General features: G+C 35.5%; 1 protein-coding gene across 13 annotated transcripts in view; it reads left to right on the top strand.

Annotated features, from left to right (window-relative positions):
• The window catches only part of LOC134531133 (protein turtle), a 423,117-nt gene that overhangs the window by 351,922 nt on the left and 48,257 nt on the right, over positions 1–22,938 (top strand). For all 13 annotated transcript variants that reach the window (XR_010074944.1, XR_010074945.1, XM_063366727.1 and 10 more), the window contains one exon: positions 1,849–1,930. Coding sequence is in view for 11 of the 13 variants with exons in the window: in XM_063366727.1 (XP_063222797.1) it covers positions 1,849–1,930 (82 nt within the window). In the remaining 2 variants the exon portion in view is untranslated. The remainder of the gene's footprint in view (positions 1–1,848; positions 1,931–22,938) is intronic.

The raw sequence follows: 22,938 nt of genomic DNA, 5'->3' as shown, positions 1-22,938 counted from the left end.
GGCGTCGCTGCTTAAGTACCTCAGGGAGCACACTTCTTGAACCGATGAGAGTGGCTGTGACGAGTCGCGTCATCCCGGGCCGACCCGACACCTGAAACATCGAGAAAGATGGTGTTTATTCTCGCTACTCCGCGCGGGCGGTCCGCAGAGTTCCCAAGGCTGCTCATTGACAGGTAACAGCGCCGAGGCATGACGATGCGTGGGGAACAGAGGGGGGAGGGGGTAGCGACGACCCTTGTAATCCTGCCAGGCACATGTGGCATGCCTTACGTCAGTGGACTGCAGTGGACTGCGGTGGGCCGCCAGCCAGCTCTGAACCTCGCACCGTGGTCTGGTCTCTCGCGTTCATAACAATATCTTCTACTTTAGGTAAATTGTATTTATTTTATGTGCTGCTTTTTTGGTTTTTATGTTATATTTGCCAGTGATGTTGTTAATTTAGTTTTTATTTAATTCTGTTTATGAGAACTTTTCATTTTTCTGAGCTATAGTTTTTATTAATCTTATCTTACATATGCTTACTTTGTAAAGATGTATATGGTTAAGTGTAAGACTAGGCAGCATGCCTAAATTTGCCACTTAAAATAACGATAAAATAAAGTAAATAAATAAAATAATCATAGACACAGTTACAAACTTTTGCTACTTTGCATGTGGCATTCATATTTCCAGAACAGTAACAATAAAAGTTGTATTAGAACCAGAAAAAACACTATTTTAATAACTCTATCAGATTGTTATATGACTTTGTGTCTATTTGAATATAATATTCTAAACTCATAGAAAAGAAAACAGTAAATATTGTTTGTAATTTGTTTGGGTTTGTCTACGTACACAAAACGTGTAAATTGTTGTATTATGGCATTTTTATCAAGAAAATAATTTATTTTAAATATTTTAACAGCAACTAATTTCTTTATCACTCATTCTATTTACCAGGTCATACCTTACTGCATGCACATGTTTGCACATTCTCTAACTGTCACAAACTCTTTTGAATGTGTCTGCACCAAATCAGTTAAACTTTTCCATCTATTACAAAGTGAAGCAACTGAAGTATTATTTTATAACAGTAATAAAAGACCAGCACACCGTATTAAGGTAAATATCGATATTAAAAATGACTCTGCCAATGCAGCACCCCCTAAATGTGGCGCCTGGGGAACCAGACTCATCTGTTCTCCTCTAGTTATGTCCCTATGCTCAGGAAAATAAAATTATGTTGGTAATTCGTGTAGGTATTGGTTATGAATGTATATATTTATGCCCAACTCTGAACAGTAATGTTAAGAACGTATCTGAAATCTGTGCCCTCGAACACAATATTATAGTAATTCAGTATTTAATTATTCCATGAGAAAAGTAATGTTTATGTACAAAATACCTTAAAGAGACTTAAATATTTACCACAAAGTAACTTTGAAGATAATGTTTAACTGTTAGTAGTACACTAACTTTAATTACTTTGGAAATAAAATATCAGTGGACCGGGTATTAGTTGTGGTTTCTGTAGTAACATTAAGTGAGCTTAAAGTGAATGTGCTTTGTATTTTTGCTGAACGATAAATAAACAGGTATATTACAAACCCAGGTGGTGGGTTATGTTGGTTTCAGTGTCAGGCTGCTGTTTTTGTGGTGTGCAGTTTACGATATGTAGAGAAAATTATTATTATTCTCCCTTATTTAACTGTTGATTTTTTTTCACTTATTTTATTGAACTGAAAATAAAACAATTACAATTAATATGACCATTATTTTTTTCTCTCTGTATTCTTGAAAAGAGAAGCAGCATCGTCACACTGTTGTGCTGCTGAGATGGACATGTTGAGCATATTGTGGTGGTTGCAGCATACAACATGGTGGCATGCCGAGTGACCGACGCCCGCAACGGGGGCCAACCGCCCGCAGCCAGCCAAGTGCCTTTGAAAAAGTGAGTCACTCATTCTCAGCAAGGATTTGATGGAGTCTGTTATTTTTGATTCATCTGCCACATGAGCACGTTACTTTTACTCACGTACACTCGGTTTTCACACCTTGCTTGCATTGGAAACACATAACTTACGCTTTACAGTTTCCAAGTTTGATGTGTGCAAACAAAACAGTTATTTCTATACGTCTGGACTTATTGTTTTACAGCGATTACTTTTTTTTTTTTTTTTTGCCTTTTCTGATGTCTTTTTTTGTTGGAAGAAAATTGAAAACCTCTACTAGTTTGCTGGGCCACTCATTCTGTTAGCACAGCCTGTTAGCTATGATTGGTTTCCTGCCTCTGCAGCTACTGTATTGGTTCGAGGGTGATATTAGGGCCTACTGTACTTCTCACCCATGCTGTTGTCTCTGAATTGGGGAATGTAGAATAACAGCGGGTGTCAAATGAAGGAAAACATTATGCAACATTGATGATGATGATGATTATGATGATGATGATGATGATGATGATGATGATGATGATGATGATCCCAGTTAGCTGCTGGTAACAATATAAGCATAATGCTATCTTCTCTTTGGTTAGCTGCAGGGGCATTGAAGCACTGAAGCGAACTAGTTAAGGCATCTCAGCATGCTTGTGTATGTGTTTGTGTGCGTGTGCCCTTATTTTGGTAGAGAAACGTTATACTTAGTATCAATGACATTGTCCAATGAGTGAACGGTCAATATGGAAGGATGCATATATGACTTACTTTATCTTTCAAGGAAGTTTGCTGTGAGAGCTCACGTTAAAAAATTAGGAAATAAGTGTGTCTCCTGGTGTAATTTAATCATTGTACAAGTTGGTTATAACCACAATACCAGGGCAAGGCTTAAACTAAGGGTTTGATAAGAATTTTTGTTTTGCGGTCCGGGAAAGGAGGGGGGGAATTATAGCTGTAATACATTGCAAATCCGTGTTCATGCATAATTTGCACATTGACTGCATCATGAACCAAATTTTCATCTTGAAATATAAGTAACTTAAAGGTGTCGTAGCAATGAAGTGACTGCGCAGTGAAACTAGACAATATCCCTGTCATCGCTGTATCTCTACTCCACATGGTACATAACTAGCATTTTTGTTCTGTTTTGTCGGTACTGCAGTTATTGTGCTTCAGTATTCCTCATCTCGAAACTTTGGTCTTATCATTAGTGTAGTGTTTTTTTTTAGCAAGCCTTTTTTTATTTTTCATAACTTATCCTTACAGTCTGCCTTCTGATTTTAATGAAGTAGAGCGTAAGCAAGGTTTTAAGTCCACAAACAGAAAGTCAAGAAACATGAATTCAGGTAGCTGCAAGTTTGATACCTACAATGAATTTTCCCACAGTTACCAATTGGATTGCCTTTGTACAAAAGCTATACAATAAAAAAAAATACAATTAAACAATTATACCTATCATGTTATACCTATGTTATACCTATGTTTCATTATCATTTAAGCCAAAAATAAATTTGGGTACAACATAAAAAAAATAGTAAACCTAATTATTTCGCTCACTAGCGATCATAACAACAAAATAATTTTTATGTCAATAATAAATTAGTCTCTGCCAAAAACAAAAAACATTAATATATATTTTTAATTTATAGTCTTTTCAGGCAAAACCTTCTCAAATAGGGTATACAGGAAGTAATTGTTTTCCCACAATTTCTCAATTAAATAAATGGTAAAGGTTGTTAGGAACGATAGTCAAATCCATGCAAGAAACTACAGTGTAAACCTCTATAACGACACTTAACAGACTGAGCATTTTTCTGCGTTATAGAGAGTGGTCGGTAAATGGAGAGAAATAAAAGATATCATTTTTCTATTCTATAATATTATGTATTTACTAATATAGTACACATTTTACACACGAACATTAATATTCATACAAATAACATCACTTACTGCATATAGTCTATCTTCATCTGATGTTTTTTGCTGCTCCAATATTTTAATTGTATTTTGTTATGTATTTCACTTATATCTTGAGATACTGCCGGATCACCTTGATTATATAAAAAGTATTTTTTCTAATAGTTTCACTGCATCAAGTGCTTAATAAAACTTTTTCGTCAATACACAAAGATTTGCGTTTACGCGCCATGTTTACAGTTCGAAAGTCTGTAAGCAACTGCGAAAATGATAATGTGTAATAACTTGACAAAAGTCTAGTGACAGAGGTAAAAATATGCAAGTTCATCATACAAAAACAAAAAAAAAAAAAAAAATTTTAGAGTCTCCAATATGTCAGTTGAAGTAAACACGTGCTAGATAATACAACAACAAAACAGCAAACAAAAGAACATACACAGCTGCAGTTCTTATCAACTTCAGCAACTTAGAAAGTACTGCTTAATGATTTATAATGCCGTATTTTTGTTGTTAAATAGAGTGAGCATGATGCTATGTAGAGTGTATTATTGTATAGAAAACAAGGTAAACCAACCATTGTCAAGCAATTTCGACGTTTTAAGGAGTTTGTCGTTAAATCGAGTGACATTATAAAGAGTTTACACTGTATTACATTTCGCACCAACGACTGCTTAAGTCTCTCGGGGAAGTTTACAAATCATTCAAAGTCAGGTAGCGCCATGATGGCCTGTTTATTTTACAAACTAGCTCACAACCTCAGCATAAATAGTTTATGCAAAATACAACGAACTCCGCATTTGTTTGTACTTGCACTCATACCATGTTCAAAGGCTATGTGGAATTTTACTGTACTACAAAATAGTTCTCCCTAAATTAAAGGTAAATCACATCAAACCACGATATGAGTCAGAAGTATTTAGCCTGAATTAAAATATACTGAGCACTGCATATGTAACCATCAGCAGCGTTGCTTACAGCACCTGCCAGGACCAGGTGGCTAAGATAATCTCGCCTACAGCGCAGCACAACAGCTGTCAGTGAAGCACAGTCAAATAGGAACACCTGCACTGCATAGGTAGTAAGTGTCGTGCCGGTTTTTACCTTTGCACAGCATAAGTCCCGGTAAAAATTTAAACTAGGCACTCTTAGAAAAAAACAATGCAGTTTATAGTTTATATACTAAAATGTTATACAGGCGTCCACGGTAACTACCAAAACTATCCAAAAAATTGGCCTTGACTCACGCCAGAAGTCCACAGTTATTTAAATGTTAAAATCCAGGTGTATGCCTACTTAGGATGTGGCACTAACTTATTTAGTTTAGCCATGCTTTAGATAGAGAGGGTAATTGCCCTCCTCCGAAATACATGGCGTAACATCATGTCCCGACGGTGTCAGCAGCAACACCTGCCTTGTAATGAGCAAGCTAACTCCCACAAGGGAGTTTCCACAGCACAATTTCACTCGTTGGCAGATTGAGACATTCTACCTCGGCGCGCTGTCCAAGCTTCTCCTCTTGCTCGCACTACCGTTGTGATTCAGCGGCCAACCTCCGGCAACACAAAGCAGTTGCGCCAACTTCTGCTTGCCAACCTTCCCACAACAATCACCAGAAACTTGAAACTAAAGTTCAAAGCTAAAAACCTGATTTTTAAGGCTAAACTACCGTATAAACCCACGTACCACCCACCCCCGGGTAAGACCCGCACCCTTATTTTTAGAATGCCATGGTGGGAAAAAATGTTTTAATTGCAAATCTGCATGGAAAAAAAAATTTAGTCATGATTTCTTTTCCTTTCAAACAGTAACAAATCGTAAAGAATTACCGAAAAAGTACTAGGTATGCTACTTATTACAGCCTCGGCATCAAGGTTATTAGAGAGAGGTTGCCTCGATCGCTTGCGCATCGTTCTGCGCATTGCGTCACTTGCAGCCCCGGCTCGGCTTGCCAGCCCGTCCGCTCCTATCAGTTACTTAGTTTACAAGCACATCTGCTCATAATAACGTGTCAAACTACAGCGTAATGTAGGGAGAGTTATTGTTGTGAGGAGTTTAATTGAGAGTGCGTGTGTTATAAAATGTTAGTGTTGCTTATATCATAAGTGCACAGGTGCTTCGTTAATTATAACTAGCAGGCAAAATGTTAAGAACAAGAATTATTTAAAGTGAATTTGTTTTGTTAGACTAAACGCTGTTAAAAGTTGTATTTAACATTACAATGCCAGGTACGCGGTGTACAGTGGCTGAGTGTACAAATAGCTTGGTAAAAACAATCTTTACCTGAAACAAATCATATAAAATATCATCGATTCCCACGTGATTATCATCTGTTGAAAGTGTGGGTTCAGAAATGCCGACGTGATGGTGAGTGGAATCCAAAAACCACTTACATTTGTTCAGAGCACTTTACAGATGATAATTACGAGCCCGACTTGAAAGCTGAGTTGTTAAATACATGCGCTAAAAGACGTCTTAAACCAAATGCTGTACCTTCATTAAAACTTGGAATTACAACACCTGTAGAAACATTGGAAAGTCGTGTGCGCCGAGAAGACCGAGTTAAATGCAGGGAAAAAAAAAATAAAAAATGTTATGTAAATTAATCGTAGATTCAAATGAAAATGTAAGTGAGGAAGAAACATGTTCTTGTAGTCAGTTAAAGCATTCAAAGTCTTGTTCTAACAATGACTCGGTTGAAATGCTTAGGAAGGAAATCCAAATTCTTAAAGAAAATTTGTTTCTTGCCGAAAGAAAGTCAGTTTTAAATTTGGAAGTCATGAAAAAATAAAAAAAAATAAAACGTAAATCTTAAAAACAAACAAAAAAAAACGTTCTTCATTAGAGTTCCGTATGCGGAATATTCTTTCATAGTGTTTTTTCAAAAAATCAAATTGACTTATTACTTTCGTTGAAAAAAAGTGTAAACTGGACCAATTATGAAATAGTTCTCGCTTTCACTTTGCATTATTTCAGTAAGCGATGTTATTTATTTTTAAAACAGAAACTTAACTTCCCATTGCCTGGACTTTCAACTCTTCAACGATGGACATCTTCATTTGACATGAGAAAAGGTATCCTAGTAAAACATGTTTGAATTTTTGAATGTAGCACGTTCTTCGTTACTAGACTTCGAACGCATTGTTGTTCTTTGACGAAGTAAAAGTGAAGAAAACGCTCGAGTATGATGCAAAAGAGGATGAAACGATTGCACGAAATACTGGTCTATTCATGTTAGAAATTTATTTTTAAATCTAACTTCAGTTTATTTCTATTGCAAACATTCCCAAAACGTTTTAATGAGCTATGGCTACTTTTATTAAACACTAAGAAATTGATATGCAATTATTTTAAATATTATAATCTTGCTGAGAAATGAATACAAATAAACCATTTTGTTTACTAGTTACATATTAATTATATTAATTTTTAAAAATTCATGGATTCATCATTGATATTTTGAAAAATTTTACTGTCACTGAAAAAAATATGTTGAAGTAATAATTCATCCTTGTTTTCAGTCACAGCATGTTGTCATTTTAAAAGCATATCAAAGCGATTTTAATTAACAGTAATCTACAAACCATAAATGAAATACTATAAGTATTGCGTATCAGACATGTGAAACGAGCCGAGCTGATAAGAGAAAGCCGTCAGTCAGCAGGTGTAGTATTACGGCTGGGAACGGCGGGGCTGCAGATGACGTCAGAGCGGAGTGTCGGGCTGTCTACATTGTTCTTATGGGATCGAGACAACCTCTCTCTACTAACCTTGCCTCGGCATTTTGTGTTAAAAGTGTACAGAAGGCAGGCAACTGCAATGTGGCAACATTGCGCGAGTAGAACGTGGCATCGCCGCGCGCGATCGATAACAACACGCCGTGTGTGCGCGTGACCTTGCCCATCTCCCAGCTGTTTACAGTTACAATCTTCCGCATCCATTATCGTGCACTGGGCAATGACCTCGTTCAAACAAAATAAACGATAAAGCACGCGAGTCCTAGCCACGCATAATAAAAACTATTTTTATTACATGCATAATAAAAAAACTTGTGCCTAAATGTGGCATATAATATGCCACATTCGGTCTCAGCAGCCGGTCTCAGCAGCCCTAAGACTCTTGACGCTCAGCAGATAAATTATAAACACTAAACCAAACTCCTTGCAAATAAGTAGGTAATGTAAAAAAAATAACAATATTGACAAATAGAAAATATTAGTAGGCCCTACCTACCTATCAATGCCTCTGAAATGCTATTAATTTCTCATCGTAGCTTGTCAGTAAACGCTGGCAGATTGTAGTACGCCGCCTCATGGACAAACCCTTTCTTACCATGAACCTGAGCATCCAGTTCCTACTTGCTTTAAAGCCTTCACCCACGCCAAGTTCACGAGCAATTTGCAGCGCCTTTAGCGAGCACATTTCCGTGCTTACAGCGTACCGAATTGCTGTCTGTCCTGATGTAGTCGTGGAGTTTTTTCTCTATCTCCGGAAACTTTGCTACCGCACCACAGAACGCATGTCTATCGCCACTGGCTGAAAACAGTTTGTCTTTACTTTTCCTCCAATCCCTCACACATGATTCGTCGACATATTTTCGCCCAGCAGCACGGTTACCGATTTCTTCCGCTTCACTGATTATTAACGTAACTTTTTACGATTCATTACAAGAGTTGCAGCCAACACACGTGTAAAACCACTGGGTACTTTGCAAATGAGGATAGGAAAGTGCGTGGGAGAGCGCGTTTGTAACCAGCGAAGCTGCAGTGTGACAACGCTGTGAGGAATGTGACCTTGACTGTCTGCCGCTTCCTTCCCATCCTTTTCCCCTACCCCTCTTGCCTATCGCAGCAACCTTCAGTCGCGCCGGTGTTAATTCGTCACCGTGCAAAAATGGTCCAAGACCCATGTAACACCCGCACCCTACTTTTTTGAACCTGATTTTTTTAAAAAAGGTGCGGGTGGTACGTGGGTTTATACGGTATTTATCTTGCTAGTTTTATTAATTATTGAACAACATGCCAAGAATTTAGCCTAAAAAATGTAACCAAATGAAACCCGTTTAAAAGGTAACCAAAATAATAAAATAGCATTTGAAACCTAATGTCAAAAACATCATTCAAGAATATAGTAAAACAAAGATATATTATGTAAACATCCAATTTTGTGGCACCAGGTGCCACAATTTATAGTAGTAAACGACTTAAATTGTTGGTGCGGTGGACTTAAAATGGTGCGGTGGTACATTGCAAATCATGTTTAAGAGGACCATCTATAAAATTTTGGTCTTCCATATTTTGCCATAATTACTGCTGACAAGTGCTTAAACAGCATTCTTGGCTTGCTTGTAGAAGCCTCACCTTATTGTTGAATTTCACAAACGTTTGGCTACACCATACATTCAATATCTTCAAGGTGACAACTAGCGAATAATGATGTTTAAATGCTTGAATAGTTTGTTTCCTGAGACTGTGGCTGTTTCCTTCTCCATTATCCCTGAAATGGGTTGCGTGTGACACCATTGACTTCACAGTTCACGAGATGTACAGCTAGGTAAAAAAATGTCTTAAAGATTTGCTTCATTTCAAATGGTACAGTTGGAACTCACAATAAAAAATGAAATCATGTTTATCACTTAAATACGTACATAAATGGAAGGCGTTAAAATAACAGTGCCCATTACATAAAGTGTCTATCTAACTATTGTTGTTCCATAATTATTACCTTCTATTTTTTTAACTTGCATACTTTCTGCAATGCACATTCAGGTTTCCGGTGTGACACAGCACAGGCAGCACTCAGTGCACTCTCCTAGCAGAGAACGCAAGATTGCTTCTGCTTACAACTCATTGGAAAGTTACATAGAAATAGCTGAATTATCTTCTTAGGTGTATATACATAAACAGGGTTGCCACCCGACCTGAAAGTTGGTAAAAACCTGGACTTAGCAGGAATTTTAGTGGTGCCGGGAAAACTGTGTGAAACCCAGAAATTTTTTACAGCTATCAGAAATTATTTGTTGGTCAAGCAAGTTGAAAAACTGCCAATGTGCCTACGAACTGCTTCACTTATGGAATTTTTGAAAGCTGTTCACAGCTTAGTTGAAAAACTAGGTGCCTACAAACTGCGCCTCTTATACTATTTACTGGTCCGCAGTGGTTGTGAGGAATGTGACACTGTTGGTTGCCAATGATTTACCGGAAGGAGGGGGAAGGGGGGGGGGGGGAATCACCAAAGTCACCACTCATATTCTTTTCTTTGATCTCTTGTGTTTATTTTTTACATTTACATTGATGGTAATTATAAACAGAAGCCACGACTGAAAACTATTACCTTTATGTGCCATGTGAATGACTGGAGGCTTTATTGAAGAATAAAACCAAAATATAATGTTTAACACGGAATAAACTAGACTAATAAATGTTGCCATAATTTTTTTTTGTTTTGCTTTAATAATTGTTTTTTTAAGGGATACCCTAATAAAAATATATTTAAATTAAAATTGTATCATTAAAATTAGTTTTAATATACATTGTTCTGCAGCCAGTATTAAAGATATTTTTTTGTGAATATTAAAATATTAGGCTGGACACAACTCAAGATTCAAAGTGTGCAGATTACAGTGATTGAAAGGATTCTCTATGAAGAATTTAAATTAAGGAACATGTTTTATAATGCTCCTCAAAAAAATTAAGAGAATTTTAACTGTTTTAATAATTATTATGTTAATGTACTAACTGTTTTCAGCCCTGACAGCTGCTGAAGTAATTTTAGTTGTGCCCGTACGGTTTACTGTACACTAATCGTCACTTAGCACATCTTTGAATTGTGTGAATTCATTTAGTGCAATGTTAATTTTACTGCTCCAGTTTTGAATAGCACGTCTGTAAATTTCAGTTAGTATGAAATTGCCACAGGCAAAAAAAATGTCACGCATGATGCCACGAAGTCTGCTTCAAAACAGTAAACAATAGATGTGCTGTGGCATACAGTTATCTTTACGAGGGGGGAAGAGAGGCGCACACGGGTCTGACTACGTTATTGGCTGTTGTACAAATATCAGCTTTGGCAAGTTTGGTTGCGGCTATGGAGTGTAAAGGAACAGATGTTTTTTACATCTGCGCATATGCTGCCGAGCTGTGCTGTTGTTGCCCGGCCAAAGACCGGGCCATGATGAACTTCATTCAAGTCAGTGGCAGGGAACTCCCACGCATAAACACAAAGCATCATATGCCCAGTTGTCTGCTGGTAACTGTACGTGCGCAAGCACCAGCATTTCGATTCATATCGGAGTTATGGCTTCCAAGTGAGAGCGTAATGCATCATGTTCAAATATTGAAGACAAAACTAGAATTATTACGGCGTGCAGAATGTCATGAAGGCAACACTTACGTAGGTCGCACTTTAATTTTCAGCAAGTCAATTATGTGCACATTCGTACGAAATAAAGGACTCTATCAAACTTTTATATAAGTCTGATTACTGTTGGTTGTACTAACGGGAATATATTTGACATTAGATACCAGAACAAAAATGAAAAAATGATTCACATGGAAAAGGTTGTCAAATGAATGGTGCAATGAAAAAAAAAATCACGGGCCAGTCAGGATTGGTGTGAACCAAGCGGTGATATGCGAATAAGCTCTTTAATTTGTAAAAACGTTAAAATGTAAATATCCGGACAGTAATATTGGTTTCACTGCCAGTAAAGGATAGTTTGGAAAGTGCGTGTTAAGGTATGCAATGTGAGTTGAAGGTCACGCTTGGGCAGGCAAGTCAACCAGCCGACTGACGATAACTATCTCCCACTACGCAGTATCGTATTTGTCATACAAAATATTTGATGGTAGGCTTATAAAGATAAATGGTGTGGCATATTTATCGTTAAGTGTTATTCTACGCTTTTATATAATTTAAAGAATATTTACCTACACATGAAGTAAATTAGCCTTGCTATTTATGGAGACAAATGCTTCAGAATACACGATTTTGAATAACACAAACATTTTTAGGAATGCATTATTTGTGCTAAGTGAGAGATTGGTGTATTATTATTATTATTTTTTTAATAATATTGAATAGTTTCTATTATGTTAAAAGTTAATTTGGGTTCAGCTCTGATGTTACCAACATTAGCTACATTAAACATATATTTTTATTAATGCAGTAACATTTTATGAAATGTTTTGAAATTAAAAATCTTGGGGAAACAAACGGATTTTGGGTTTTCCAATAGAGGGGCCATTCTGATTCAGTTAATTTACACATGCATAGTAGGTAAATGAGACATTCTATCTAAAAATATTAATTCATTTTATACAGTCATATGATTTCAGTAGAGTAATACACAACTCTACAGATAAGACCATATGAAAGGTGAAAACTTCAAAAGCCAACCACCACAATGATGTTTTAATATCTGAAAGAAAATAAGACATTGTGTACTGATGAAACAGTAAAATTTTAATAAATAGGATGTTCCTGATAAAATGATATCCCAGATTATGTAATATTAGGAATGTGCTAGTCAAATCCTCGAATTCCACTGAATCTCAAGCTTTCAAAAGCTTTAAGATTCAACGGGTAAGAGTCTATAAAAAATATTGGATTAAATGTAGTAAATTCAAAAATTCAGCACTCTTGATTATTATTTATGTTTATCTTTGTACTTATTATATTACCATTACTCAAAATATTGCAGTTTTAATATAAATGTATTAAGTAAATAAAATGACAATACATATCATGTACTGATCTGGAAAACTTAGTTCATGAAAAGTGTGTACACACACACGCCCACACACGCACACATACACGGACGCCAAAATAGGGTGAACCGCAAAATTTGCAGAAAACTACGAAATTCTGCTGTTTTTAAAATTTTTCAGGAAATTTCTTAACATTTTTGTGGAAAACTTGAAGTTTGGTGCAAAAGACAGCTGTTTCTACGAGTTGATCGGAGCCATCTATGAAAACGTCACAGGAAGATTATATAAACCAATTTCAATAACAAAGTATTTTGATACATCTCGAATGTAGTATTTTTTTCTACTACAGCATCTATAAATTTTATTTATGAACGCCACAAACGTGATATGTTGCTCTTTGTGCTATGTGTATGACACAAATTTATATATCTTATGTCTTCATAATTTGGTTATTTAAAGATAAAGCTTTGTTTATGAGAGAAGCTGCTATGCATGTTTATACCTGTTTTTACATCACTTTTCTTTTATTATTAGACATGACAAAAAAACGTGGTTTTTCACATAGAATAAAACTTTGTGTTCCAGTAAAAAAATGTGGGGTTGGAAAAAATATTAACCTATCTTCTTGTTTAGGCCCACAAATAATTGTAAATGGTATGGAAAGACATTTTACAATATTTTTAACATTAGTTTAGCCATGACCTTATGTTTTTTAGTTGTTATTACAGCATTTATAAAATACACATTGTGTACGTTTTGCACGATTTATGCTAAATGATAGAGTTAATGTACTGCTTTATTTACTACCTACCACGTTTCTGAATGCTTCAACAGTAAGTTATTTTAGTTTTTTGATTGCTTTTATGAATGTATAGAAATAATCTAATGTATATTTATTGAAATAATTTCTGTAACGCAAAGCTGTTTTTACTAAATAAAAACAGTCGGAAATTCTAAAGAAAAACCTTGTTTTTTGGGGGTAAAGCCTTGATGAGGGTTTTTTAAAATTTTGTGGCATGTTTTCCAAATATTCTGTTAGGGGTCGTTGTGATATTTCAAGTATTTTAACATTTCTTCAAATGGTTGAGTAAGGTTTAATTAAAAATACAGATATGTATATTGTAAAATGGGTTATTGTTTTAGGTTAGTTAGGTACATTAAAATATTGTAAAATCATTAGGAATTGCCAATTTAACACATTGCTAACAAATTCGCCAACCAAGTACTATGAAGCTGTATTTGATATTAGTTAACATTTCTTGTTGTGCATTATTTTATTTTTGACTCTTTTAAGACCTAGATTTGAATCCAAGGGGTAGATTCAAGTTACTCTTTGAGATTAAAATTTGAAAAATTTGGGGTATGATCCTTCACTAATTAATATAGTATCAAAAAAAAAAGCCACAATTTGGTGTAACAGTTTGTGGTAATCAACAAGCTCATGTATGTGAAAAGTTGGCCTAATTTGTTAGTAATTAACTAAACATGAATTTTTTTTAAAGATTGTACTCTCAGGTTGAAATAATTCCTAGAGCTAGAGATGAAAATAAAATTTTATTAATATAATATTAAACAAAACTTTACAGTGATTTACACATTTACAAATACAATAATGACATCGAAGGGAATTGACAAACACATCATAATAAGCAGACATCATACAAAGCGTTTTGTGAAAAAAACAACCTTTTTTTAGGTGAATACTTATGTATTTTAATAGAGAAATTTAGCATATAAACACGTGTACAAACATGATACATATATGTACATATTTTTCATTTTTAATTAAGAAATCTGTAATTTTTGTCTGCTTTTGTTTTTTAATTTTATTGTAATAACAGTCTCTAATACTATTGTGTATAGAACACCGCCATGGTCAAATTACTATAATTTTCAATATTGCTATGAACAAATCGTGATAATAATTCTGCAGCCTTTAATGCCTCTTCTGCGGCAGGTAATGGTGCTTCCTCGACTTCCTCTTCCCTTTCCCCATCACTTTCGAGGTGTTCCCTCGCATTAATGTTCTGTACGATATTTGCATCGGTGGGTTCTTTTCGGATGTGAGAAGAGCACTATCGATTTCAACATAATCTTCCCACATTTCCGGTGCTGCTAAAGAATCTGAATTTAGGTTTCGTGACCACAAAGATAAAGAGACGTCATCTTCTTCATCAAATTCATGTTTTGCTGTTTGAACAGGTAAACCGTCGTGGTTTCCAATGAATCCAGCATGTTTGAAACAGTTGTGAATGGTACTTTGTGACATTTTATTCCAGGCATCTTTAACCATCAGAATTGCATTTAGCACCGTTATTTTCGTAGAAGAGTTTTTTTCATTAGCATCAAGACAATTAATCATTTTGAGCACAAGGTTTTTTCTAAAATTAGTTTTGAGTGATCATATTATTTCCCCGATCCATTGGCTGTAGTACTGATGTTGTATTCGGCGGAAGGAAAGCAAATGTTATAGACTTTAAATCAGTAACTTTTGGATGTGCCGGGCAATTATCAACCAGCAATAAAATCTTTTTCTTCTTCTTCACCAAATCACAATCCCAATTTCGAAGCCATTTTTCAAAAAACTCTGACGTCATCCAAGCTCTACGATTGTTAGCATAATCGACAGGTAACAATTTGACACTGCTAAAACATCTTGGATTTTGTGACTTTCCAATAACGAGCAATTTCTTTTTCTCTGTGCCACTCATGTTCTGCTACCATGACAGTTATTCTGTCTTTCAACAACTTGCCTCCACTACAATTCTCACCTTTAAATTTGAAAGTTTTGTCCGGCATTAATTTGTAAAACAGTCCAGTTTCATCAGCATTAAAAATCTCATCATCAGAAAATTGTCATCGTAGATTCGGCCACACAGACGTCAACCAGTTTGTTGTTGAATTTTGATCAACAGACGAAGATTCACTGACAATTTTTCCTGCCACAATGTTATGTCGAACTTTAAAACGACTGATCCAGCTTGCAGAACAATTGAAGTCGAGAATACCAAAACACGTGGCAAAAATATTTGCCTTTTCCTGTAGCATAGGGCTGCTGACAGGTATTCCCTTGTTTCTCGTGATTTTAAACCACTGAATTAATGCTTGATCAACATTTTCTTGTTGCGATTTTCGAAGCCTCTTCGATTTCAAAACATTTGAATTGAACAATTGCTTAATCCGGTTCTTGTTTTTGGAAATCATTGAGATTGTCGAATGACCCACGCCAAATTCCTTTGCGAGAGAAGAGTTTGATTCTCCATTTACTAATCTGCATATAATTGCACCTTTCTCCTCAATCATAAATGCTTTATGGTGTTGAGATGACATTTTTTCCACAGGATATCACAAACAACAATGCGTGACCTGCAAGTGTCAATTACTCACTGAGGTTCAAGACAAAAACGAGCTACATGCCACGTCATCGGGAATTAACGAACATTGCCGAAGGTGTAAAGAATCATGTCGGTCATTATAACCGGACATAATTTATTAAAAATGGGTCACAATAAGCGACATGTCACTGTAAGCAAAGTCATTATATCCGACTTATTTACAAAGAATTTTATATGAAAACCAAATTTAGTTGTGTTATTACGTCATAATAGGCAGTTCATCAATATAGGCGGAGTCATAATAAACGGATTCTACTGTAGCATGTTTGTAAAATTGTATCCGAGATGTTAAAATTTAGTGAATGAAAATAAAAATAAGCAATAAACAGGACTGCAAAAATGAGAATGGCCTAAATTTTTTTCTTTAGGTCACTTTAAATCTTGTTAAGGTAATGGAGGACTCAAGTACATAATCAGAGTGGTACCTGCTTCTTACTTAACCTAAACTTGGATGAGAGAATCTGAACCTTGCATCAGTGCACAAGTGAAGCTTGCTACGAAAAATTCTGAACTCACCAGAATCCAGTTGGTCCATATACTGCTAGGAAAGTTGTATGGAAATATAGTAGACTGGACAGATATCTTGCTATTGACCACTGCGCCTCTCTTTTCCGTACCACCAGCATAAGCTGTGCCTGAAAAAACTTGAACACACAATAGTTATGTGAATTGCCACCTTATTGGATAAGAACTGACTGTTTTCAGCTCTTCCCATTATCAAAGAGTGAATAGCAACAGCTCATCTGGCTCTCTACCGCACGGCGCTGGTTTTGTCCGATGATGCGAGAGCATGTTGCTGTTTCTGTCAAGAGGAGCCTTACTAGCCATGAGTCTATTCTTCCACTTCTCATTGAATATTAAATTGAATTAAATGAAATTGAATATTAAAACCACTTGTAACAAGTCCATCCGGCATCTAACTTTATTATAATTCGGTCACTGGCTTACTAGGTCTGTCACGTCCTACACCTAGCTGTTGGGGCTGCCAGGTGAGCCTGTGGTCCACGCAGTGTGGCAGCCATTCAAGACACCTCGTCCGTACCTGCTACTGTCTGAACGTGAGCCTTGACGATGATATTCATATTCAGCAGACCCTCGGCGTTGGGTTGCTGGTTGGACGGTCTACTCCTTTACCGTAGCAGATAAGAGAGTTGCTGGGAAGATCAGAGCAATAGGAATTAAGTTTATGAGGAGAATGTATTCAGTGACGAGGCGAGACAGGATCATGAATGAGATAGTGCAAACAAGAGCAGGAGTACATGACCTGAATAACATCATTGAGAATGAGATGGTATGGCCATGTGCAGAGAATGGGAAAAGAGAGGCTGCCTAGGAAAATGATGGCATTGAAGTAGACAAGGCCCCAAGGAAGACCAAGGAGGAGATGGGAAGAGCAGATAGTTAAAGGAGTGCAGGAGAGAGGAGAAGACTGGAAAAAAAGGGAAGAATGAAGAATGGTAGGACAGAGGAAGATAGAGGTATTTTATTTGGCTGACCCAGCCACAGGCTGGAAGCAGTTGATGATGATGATGATGATGATGATGATGATGATGATGATGATGATGAGGATGATGATGATGATGATGATGATGACGACGACTTGTAACAAGTCACATTCATGCCTGGCTACGACGATGATTGTTCCTTACACAAACATAAACACTTGAATAATGTCTCAATGACTGTTGATGGTAAAGGGGGGGGGGGGGGGGGGGGGAAAGGGATTTATATTATTTGTAAATTTCTATTTTTGAATTTCTTTAAAAGAGTTTGAAGTAGAGTTTGAAATTAATTTTTTTTTTTATGATTAAAACACTACAGATCCTTCACATGACACAAATAAAGAAATTACTCAGTTTTGCAGATCGTTATTCGCATTCCTTTGCCTTCACGAAATAATATCCTCAGTGAATCCATCATCTGGGTACACAGATACACTGGAAATAAAGCCTGGTGGACCAGCGGACCACCCGGGCTCATGCTGCACTTCTGGGGCCTAGAAATTCTAATTACAAGTGTTAAAACTCTTAATTGTGGCACGGCTCTGACACCCAGACTTGAAATTGTCCACCCTTAAGCACTCATAATATATTATTTGTAAGCCGCCACCCCCGCATGTCCTTTCGGCACAATACTTGAACAATGACTGACGAAACAAAGCACATTACAAAGCTTACAGAAAAATTCACTTAGCTGGGGACTTCCCTCAAATGCTGCAGACCTTCCACCAGTTCTGTCATGTGTGTCTGTCTTTCTCTTACACTGGATGCGATAAAGTATTGTCTATCATTTCACCGCCACTGTCTCGCCGCATGTCTTTCTTTCTTTCTTGTCACACCTAACACTGTTTTAAGTTCTAGACATGTCACAAACACACCATGGATAATATACAAACATTATAGTTATGAAAAAAACACTTTATTGAATCAAAACTTTTAAAATCACACTTAATAGTTAGAAACCTAGCCATAAAAAAGGTAAAACCAATGAATTAATTAAATATGACCATGAATTACCACAATATTACTGATAATAAAATATAAATACAAAACTATGTCACTGTGACCTTGAACTTACATAAATGTTTATCTCCTCTGAATGACAAAACATATTTATTCCTATAACAAATACTTGCACTGGCAGGGGGAGGAGGGGGGGGGGGGGGCAGGATCTTGCAATGTTACACACTGGTCAGTAATCCATCCTGGTGACAGCCTGATTTTAATAAGGATTGTAATACTAATCTCTACTTGTAAATAAACACAGTCCATGGGGTTTGTTCTATTTCATCAAAATTTTTGATGGCTCTATGACTTATTTCTGTTCTGTCTTGTCATTTCCTAGGTCTCATTATTTCTGTTTTTCTTCTACCCCATGTAGCTTTTTATCAGTTTGTTTGTCCAGTATTTTTACTGAATGTATTTGAGCTTCAAAATGTTTCTTTTTTTCCTGCAAAATATATTTATTGTCCCGCATGGAGTTAAGATAAACTAAGGTTAAGGGACAATTAATTGTGTCAGTCCCCCCTTTCCCATGACTCAGTGTACAGCTTTTTAACCCCACAATACAAAAAAGGACTGTAAACATTACCATGGCTATAACTGTAATCATGATCTGTGTGTATCGCATAACTTGTATGGTTTCCTAAGAATTATGTTACAATAGACTTGTAATTTTGGTCCTATCAGGGTAAACCCAAGCTTTAAAAAAATTTCTTTACCTGGTGCTATACCCCCTCCTCTTTTCTTGGACTATCAATGTCACTTTCTTCTCTTTTACCCTTTGTGTCAACAAAGATTGGATGCTGAGCGAAGGTGGAGAGAGAACATGCGTTTAAAGTTTGGGAAACTGTCGAAAGGTGTCACTACTGTTCAGTGCACTTTGTAATTCTTTGTTTCCAATATTACATGCTTCTGAAACATCATTAACTACTTTTATACCTCAGGTCCGATTGTAATAAACTAAATACTAAAATAAAGTCAATCCATCAGACAACAGATTGTAACATGTGTGAAGTATAAATAAAATGTGAATGCAATTAAACTCACAAATGAATGTCGCGATATTTCGTAACAGCTCATTCATTAAAATTAAAATTGTTAATAAATTTAATTAATAATGATTACAGATATAATTATGGTTTTAATAATATCTTTCATGTCTGAAGATTTATTTACGAAAGTTTTACCACTAAATCCTTTACAGTTTTTGACTAAGCTTGAATATTAAAAATTTCAGAAAATTAACAATAGCTCTGGTTAAAATTTAAAAAATGAATAAATTATACACCAGAGTGCCTCAGAATTTCTCTAGCAGCTGAATCATTAACAAATATATTGTTTTATTGACTATGATGCTGGTGCACCATTCCTCTTAAAAATATGTGAACTTAAATTTTCCCTTATGTGTAAATATAGTTTTCATAAATTTCATTCACATTTATGCTTATATTTTGAAGTAATGGAGTATATATATATGATCAAACATCTTTTTTACCCACAAAATACCAATGGACAGTGTTCATATTGCTAAAACTAAGGCAGTGTTTTGTGTTTTTCTGAAGTTGTTTTAGCTGTAGAAGGAGGTGAATAATTCTAATCTGTAGACATATGCTCAGTGAAACGTATGCATAAGTTATTAAAAAATCCTCTAATATTTCCAGATGAACATGTGAAAATTCTCATAGTGCTCATATCTTATGCTACTATGTAGACAGTGCTTCAAATTTGTGCATTATTGGAAGCAATAAATAGTAAACTGTCTTATTTATCTTCAGAAAAAAAATAGGATAGACATTTTGCGTGCATTTTATATAAAAAAAAATAAGAGTTTTCTTCATGTGTTTACATTTTTAGTGGAAAAAGGATATCTTAAATTTTATACAGTATGACACGAAAGCTTGTAGAACTGCAGTGTCTAGAGATAATTTCTCTGGCAGTTCGTGTATTACTTAGAATTCTGATGTTTTTCATTGTAACCATAGTGCTTATATCATAACTATTTGCCTGTTGTTGAATATATGTAGTCAGATTAATTTTTGCAACTTCATTTTCAAAATATACTGTGTGGAATAGAAAACTACATAGGTTAAAATGCTTAGTGGCAAACTGTATGTTGTTTTAAGTATCTAACTGGTGGTTTCTTATGCTGTGTGTAGTCTTGCTTAGTGTTACTGTTGCTCCGCTCCAATGACCCCCCCCCCCTCCCCCCTAATGGCATTCCACACTAAAGTACACTTTCTCTCTGTGTAGGAATGTTGATTCTGAATCTTATCGGGACTTGAAGAGTGATCCCGCTTAAATAACAGTAAGATGTCTTCTGTTATAACCATTACTTTTTTTTTCTTTTCTCATTTGGTTTTGGTTTTCTTTTATTTCTGCCTTTTTAACATCTCCTGTAGTTAGGGCTCAGTCTTTATGCTGCATGGATAATCTCATTCACCTGTTGTGCGTAAAGGAGATGGAAATCAGACAGCACTGTGCTCTTGCTGAAAAATTTACTATTCATCCTTATGTCTTTTATAGGAATGGGAATTAATGCCATTTGATAAAATTTTGCCATACTTTTAGTGTTTGCATTCAAAAAATTTATCTTTACTCTTTTAGAGCCTCAATTTGGATTGTTCGACTATGACTCATGATTGTGTGCACAGATACATTAACTGAGTGAGAATATAAATCAAAACAGTAGACTAGTTTTTGTATCTGTTAATCTCTATTATACATGGAAATTTTTTCTGTCTGCATTAATTAGATGCCTTACAATGTATTGTTAATGCCTGAGCCTTGTATAGGTTTCTTGGCATTTCAAACCGTTATTTAATTTATTGTTTTAACATTTTTTTTCAAAATGAGCTCAAATAATTTTCACATTCACTTTAAAAAAGGACAAATTTAAGAATACTTTTGGAGCTAAAACATTTTATCTACACTAGTGGCCACTAGTGAAATTTATTAATTGTTATTGATGTACGTAGTGTGTCATTAACAGTTATAATGATGTAGTAATTTTAATTATACAAAACATGTAAAATACGAAACCAGTGTAATAGAATAATTAATGGTTACATTATACTGACAAAGTAGTGTGGGCTAAGAATTTATAAACAATCAAGTATGCAAGCTCAATATTCCATAGCAAGCTCTTAAGACGTGTAAAATATATAAATTTTTCCATGCAAAATCACAGTTTTTATCGATCTAGACAGGTTACCATTTTTTTTATTTAAAAAGTCGATATTCTACATAAAGCAAGATAACAACATAGGCCAAGTGCTTTAGATAACTTTTGTCTGCAGCTATTCTGCTACTATGTTTAAAAACTATTTGTTGGACAGTGGATGATTTAAAAAGTCATGTAGAAGGCCCAGAAAAATACATGCATTCACACAAAATATAACTACTAACCATTATTCATCATTTTGCATACAATAAAATTCATCACACGTACTTACGGTATACACACAGGTGTTCTTAGTTTGGTAACAATATTGGCTGCTCTTTCTCACGACATTGACACGCCTGAGCATTCTTTAAAGTGTTTGCCTTGAGAATGTTACAACTTAATGAGAATGAGAAACTACATCACCAAAAAGCCCTAAGAAATAGCACAATCCCGTTGTGCCGGGTACCATGCCAAGTCCCAGAGAGTAGCCTTGGCACACTTCTGTGGCAAAAGGAATATGATTACAACTTTATTGGTGCTGCGAGTAGCAATTTCAAAAATATAATTTATGAGAGTACCTATTGTTTTGACATACTTTTTGCCAGCTGCTTCTGCTGTATCTACAATATCACGGCTGTATGAAACCATAGTGCAGTAGTTTCTACACATTTATTAGAGGAAAAAATTATGTGCTATATAAATATACTGATAGTTACAATATTAAAATGATTAAAATTATAATGGAAACCATAATGTGATTGTTAGGATGATAATGTTAAACTGTGTTTGTCAGGAACAGCATAAGGTTGCGCTGGATACATGTTTCTCTAACAACAGATATGGGTAGTGCATGATGCTTTGCCTGCAGTTGTGGTTGTACGTGTGACAAACAAGCATGGTTGTTGTACATAACAAGGACAAATAGTTGGTGCTTCATAACGAGGACAAATCATGGTGCTTTGCAGTAACAGCATTATCAACATCCATTTTTTTAATTTAAATATTCAAAACCATGAATATTTTTATTTCATATTGATAGGCAAACTAAATTTAAATAAAAATATTTATTAACATATACAAAAATCAGATTATCAACACAGTTTGTTTTAATCTCCTGAAAAATTCATAGTTTGTTGATCATGTTTATATTGCGCTGCACCATCAGAATGGTAATTTGAGAAGCAGCGCGATCTGTGTATTCAGTGCTGTTCACTGTGGTTGAGGGCAGACTGGGTTAAGGTGATTCATACCCAGTTTGATAGATATGTGGTCAAATTAAGTCATTTGTAGATGGCAAGATTGTTAATTTACAAATATGTAATTTGAATTGAATATGATCAAAGT

This window comes from Bacillus rossius, chromosome 3 (assembly GCF_032445375.1).
Source record: "Bacillus rossius redtenbacheri isolate Brsri chromosome 3, Brsri_v3, whole genome shotgun sequence".
Taxonomy (NCBI): Eukaryota; Metazoa; Arthropoda; class Insecta; order Phasmatodea; family Bacillidae; genus Bacillus; species Bacillus rossius.
This window is presented reverse-complemented; position numbering and strand designations above follow the sequence as displayed.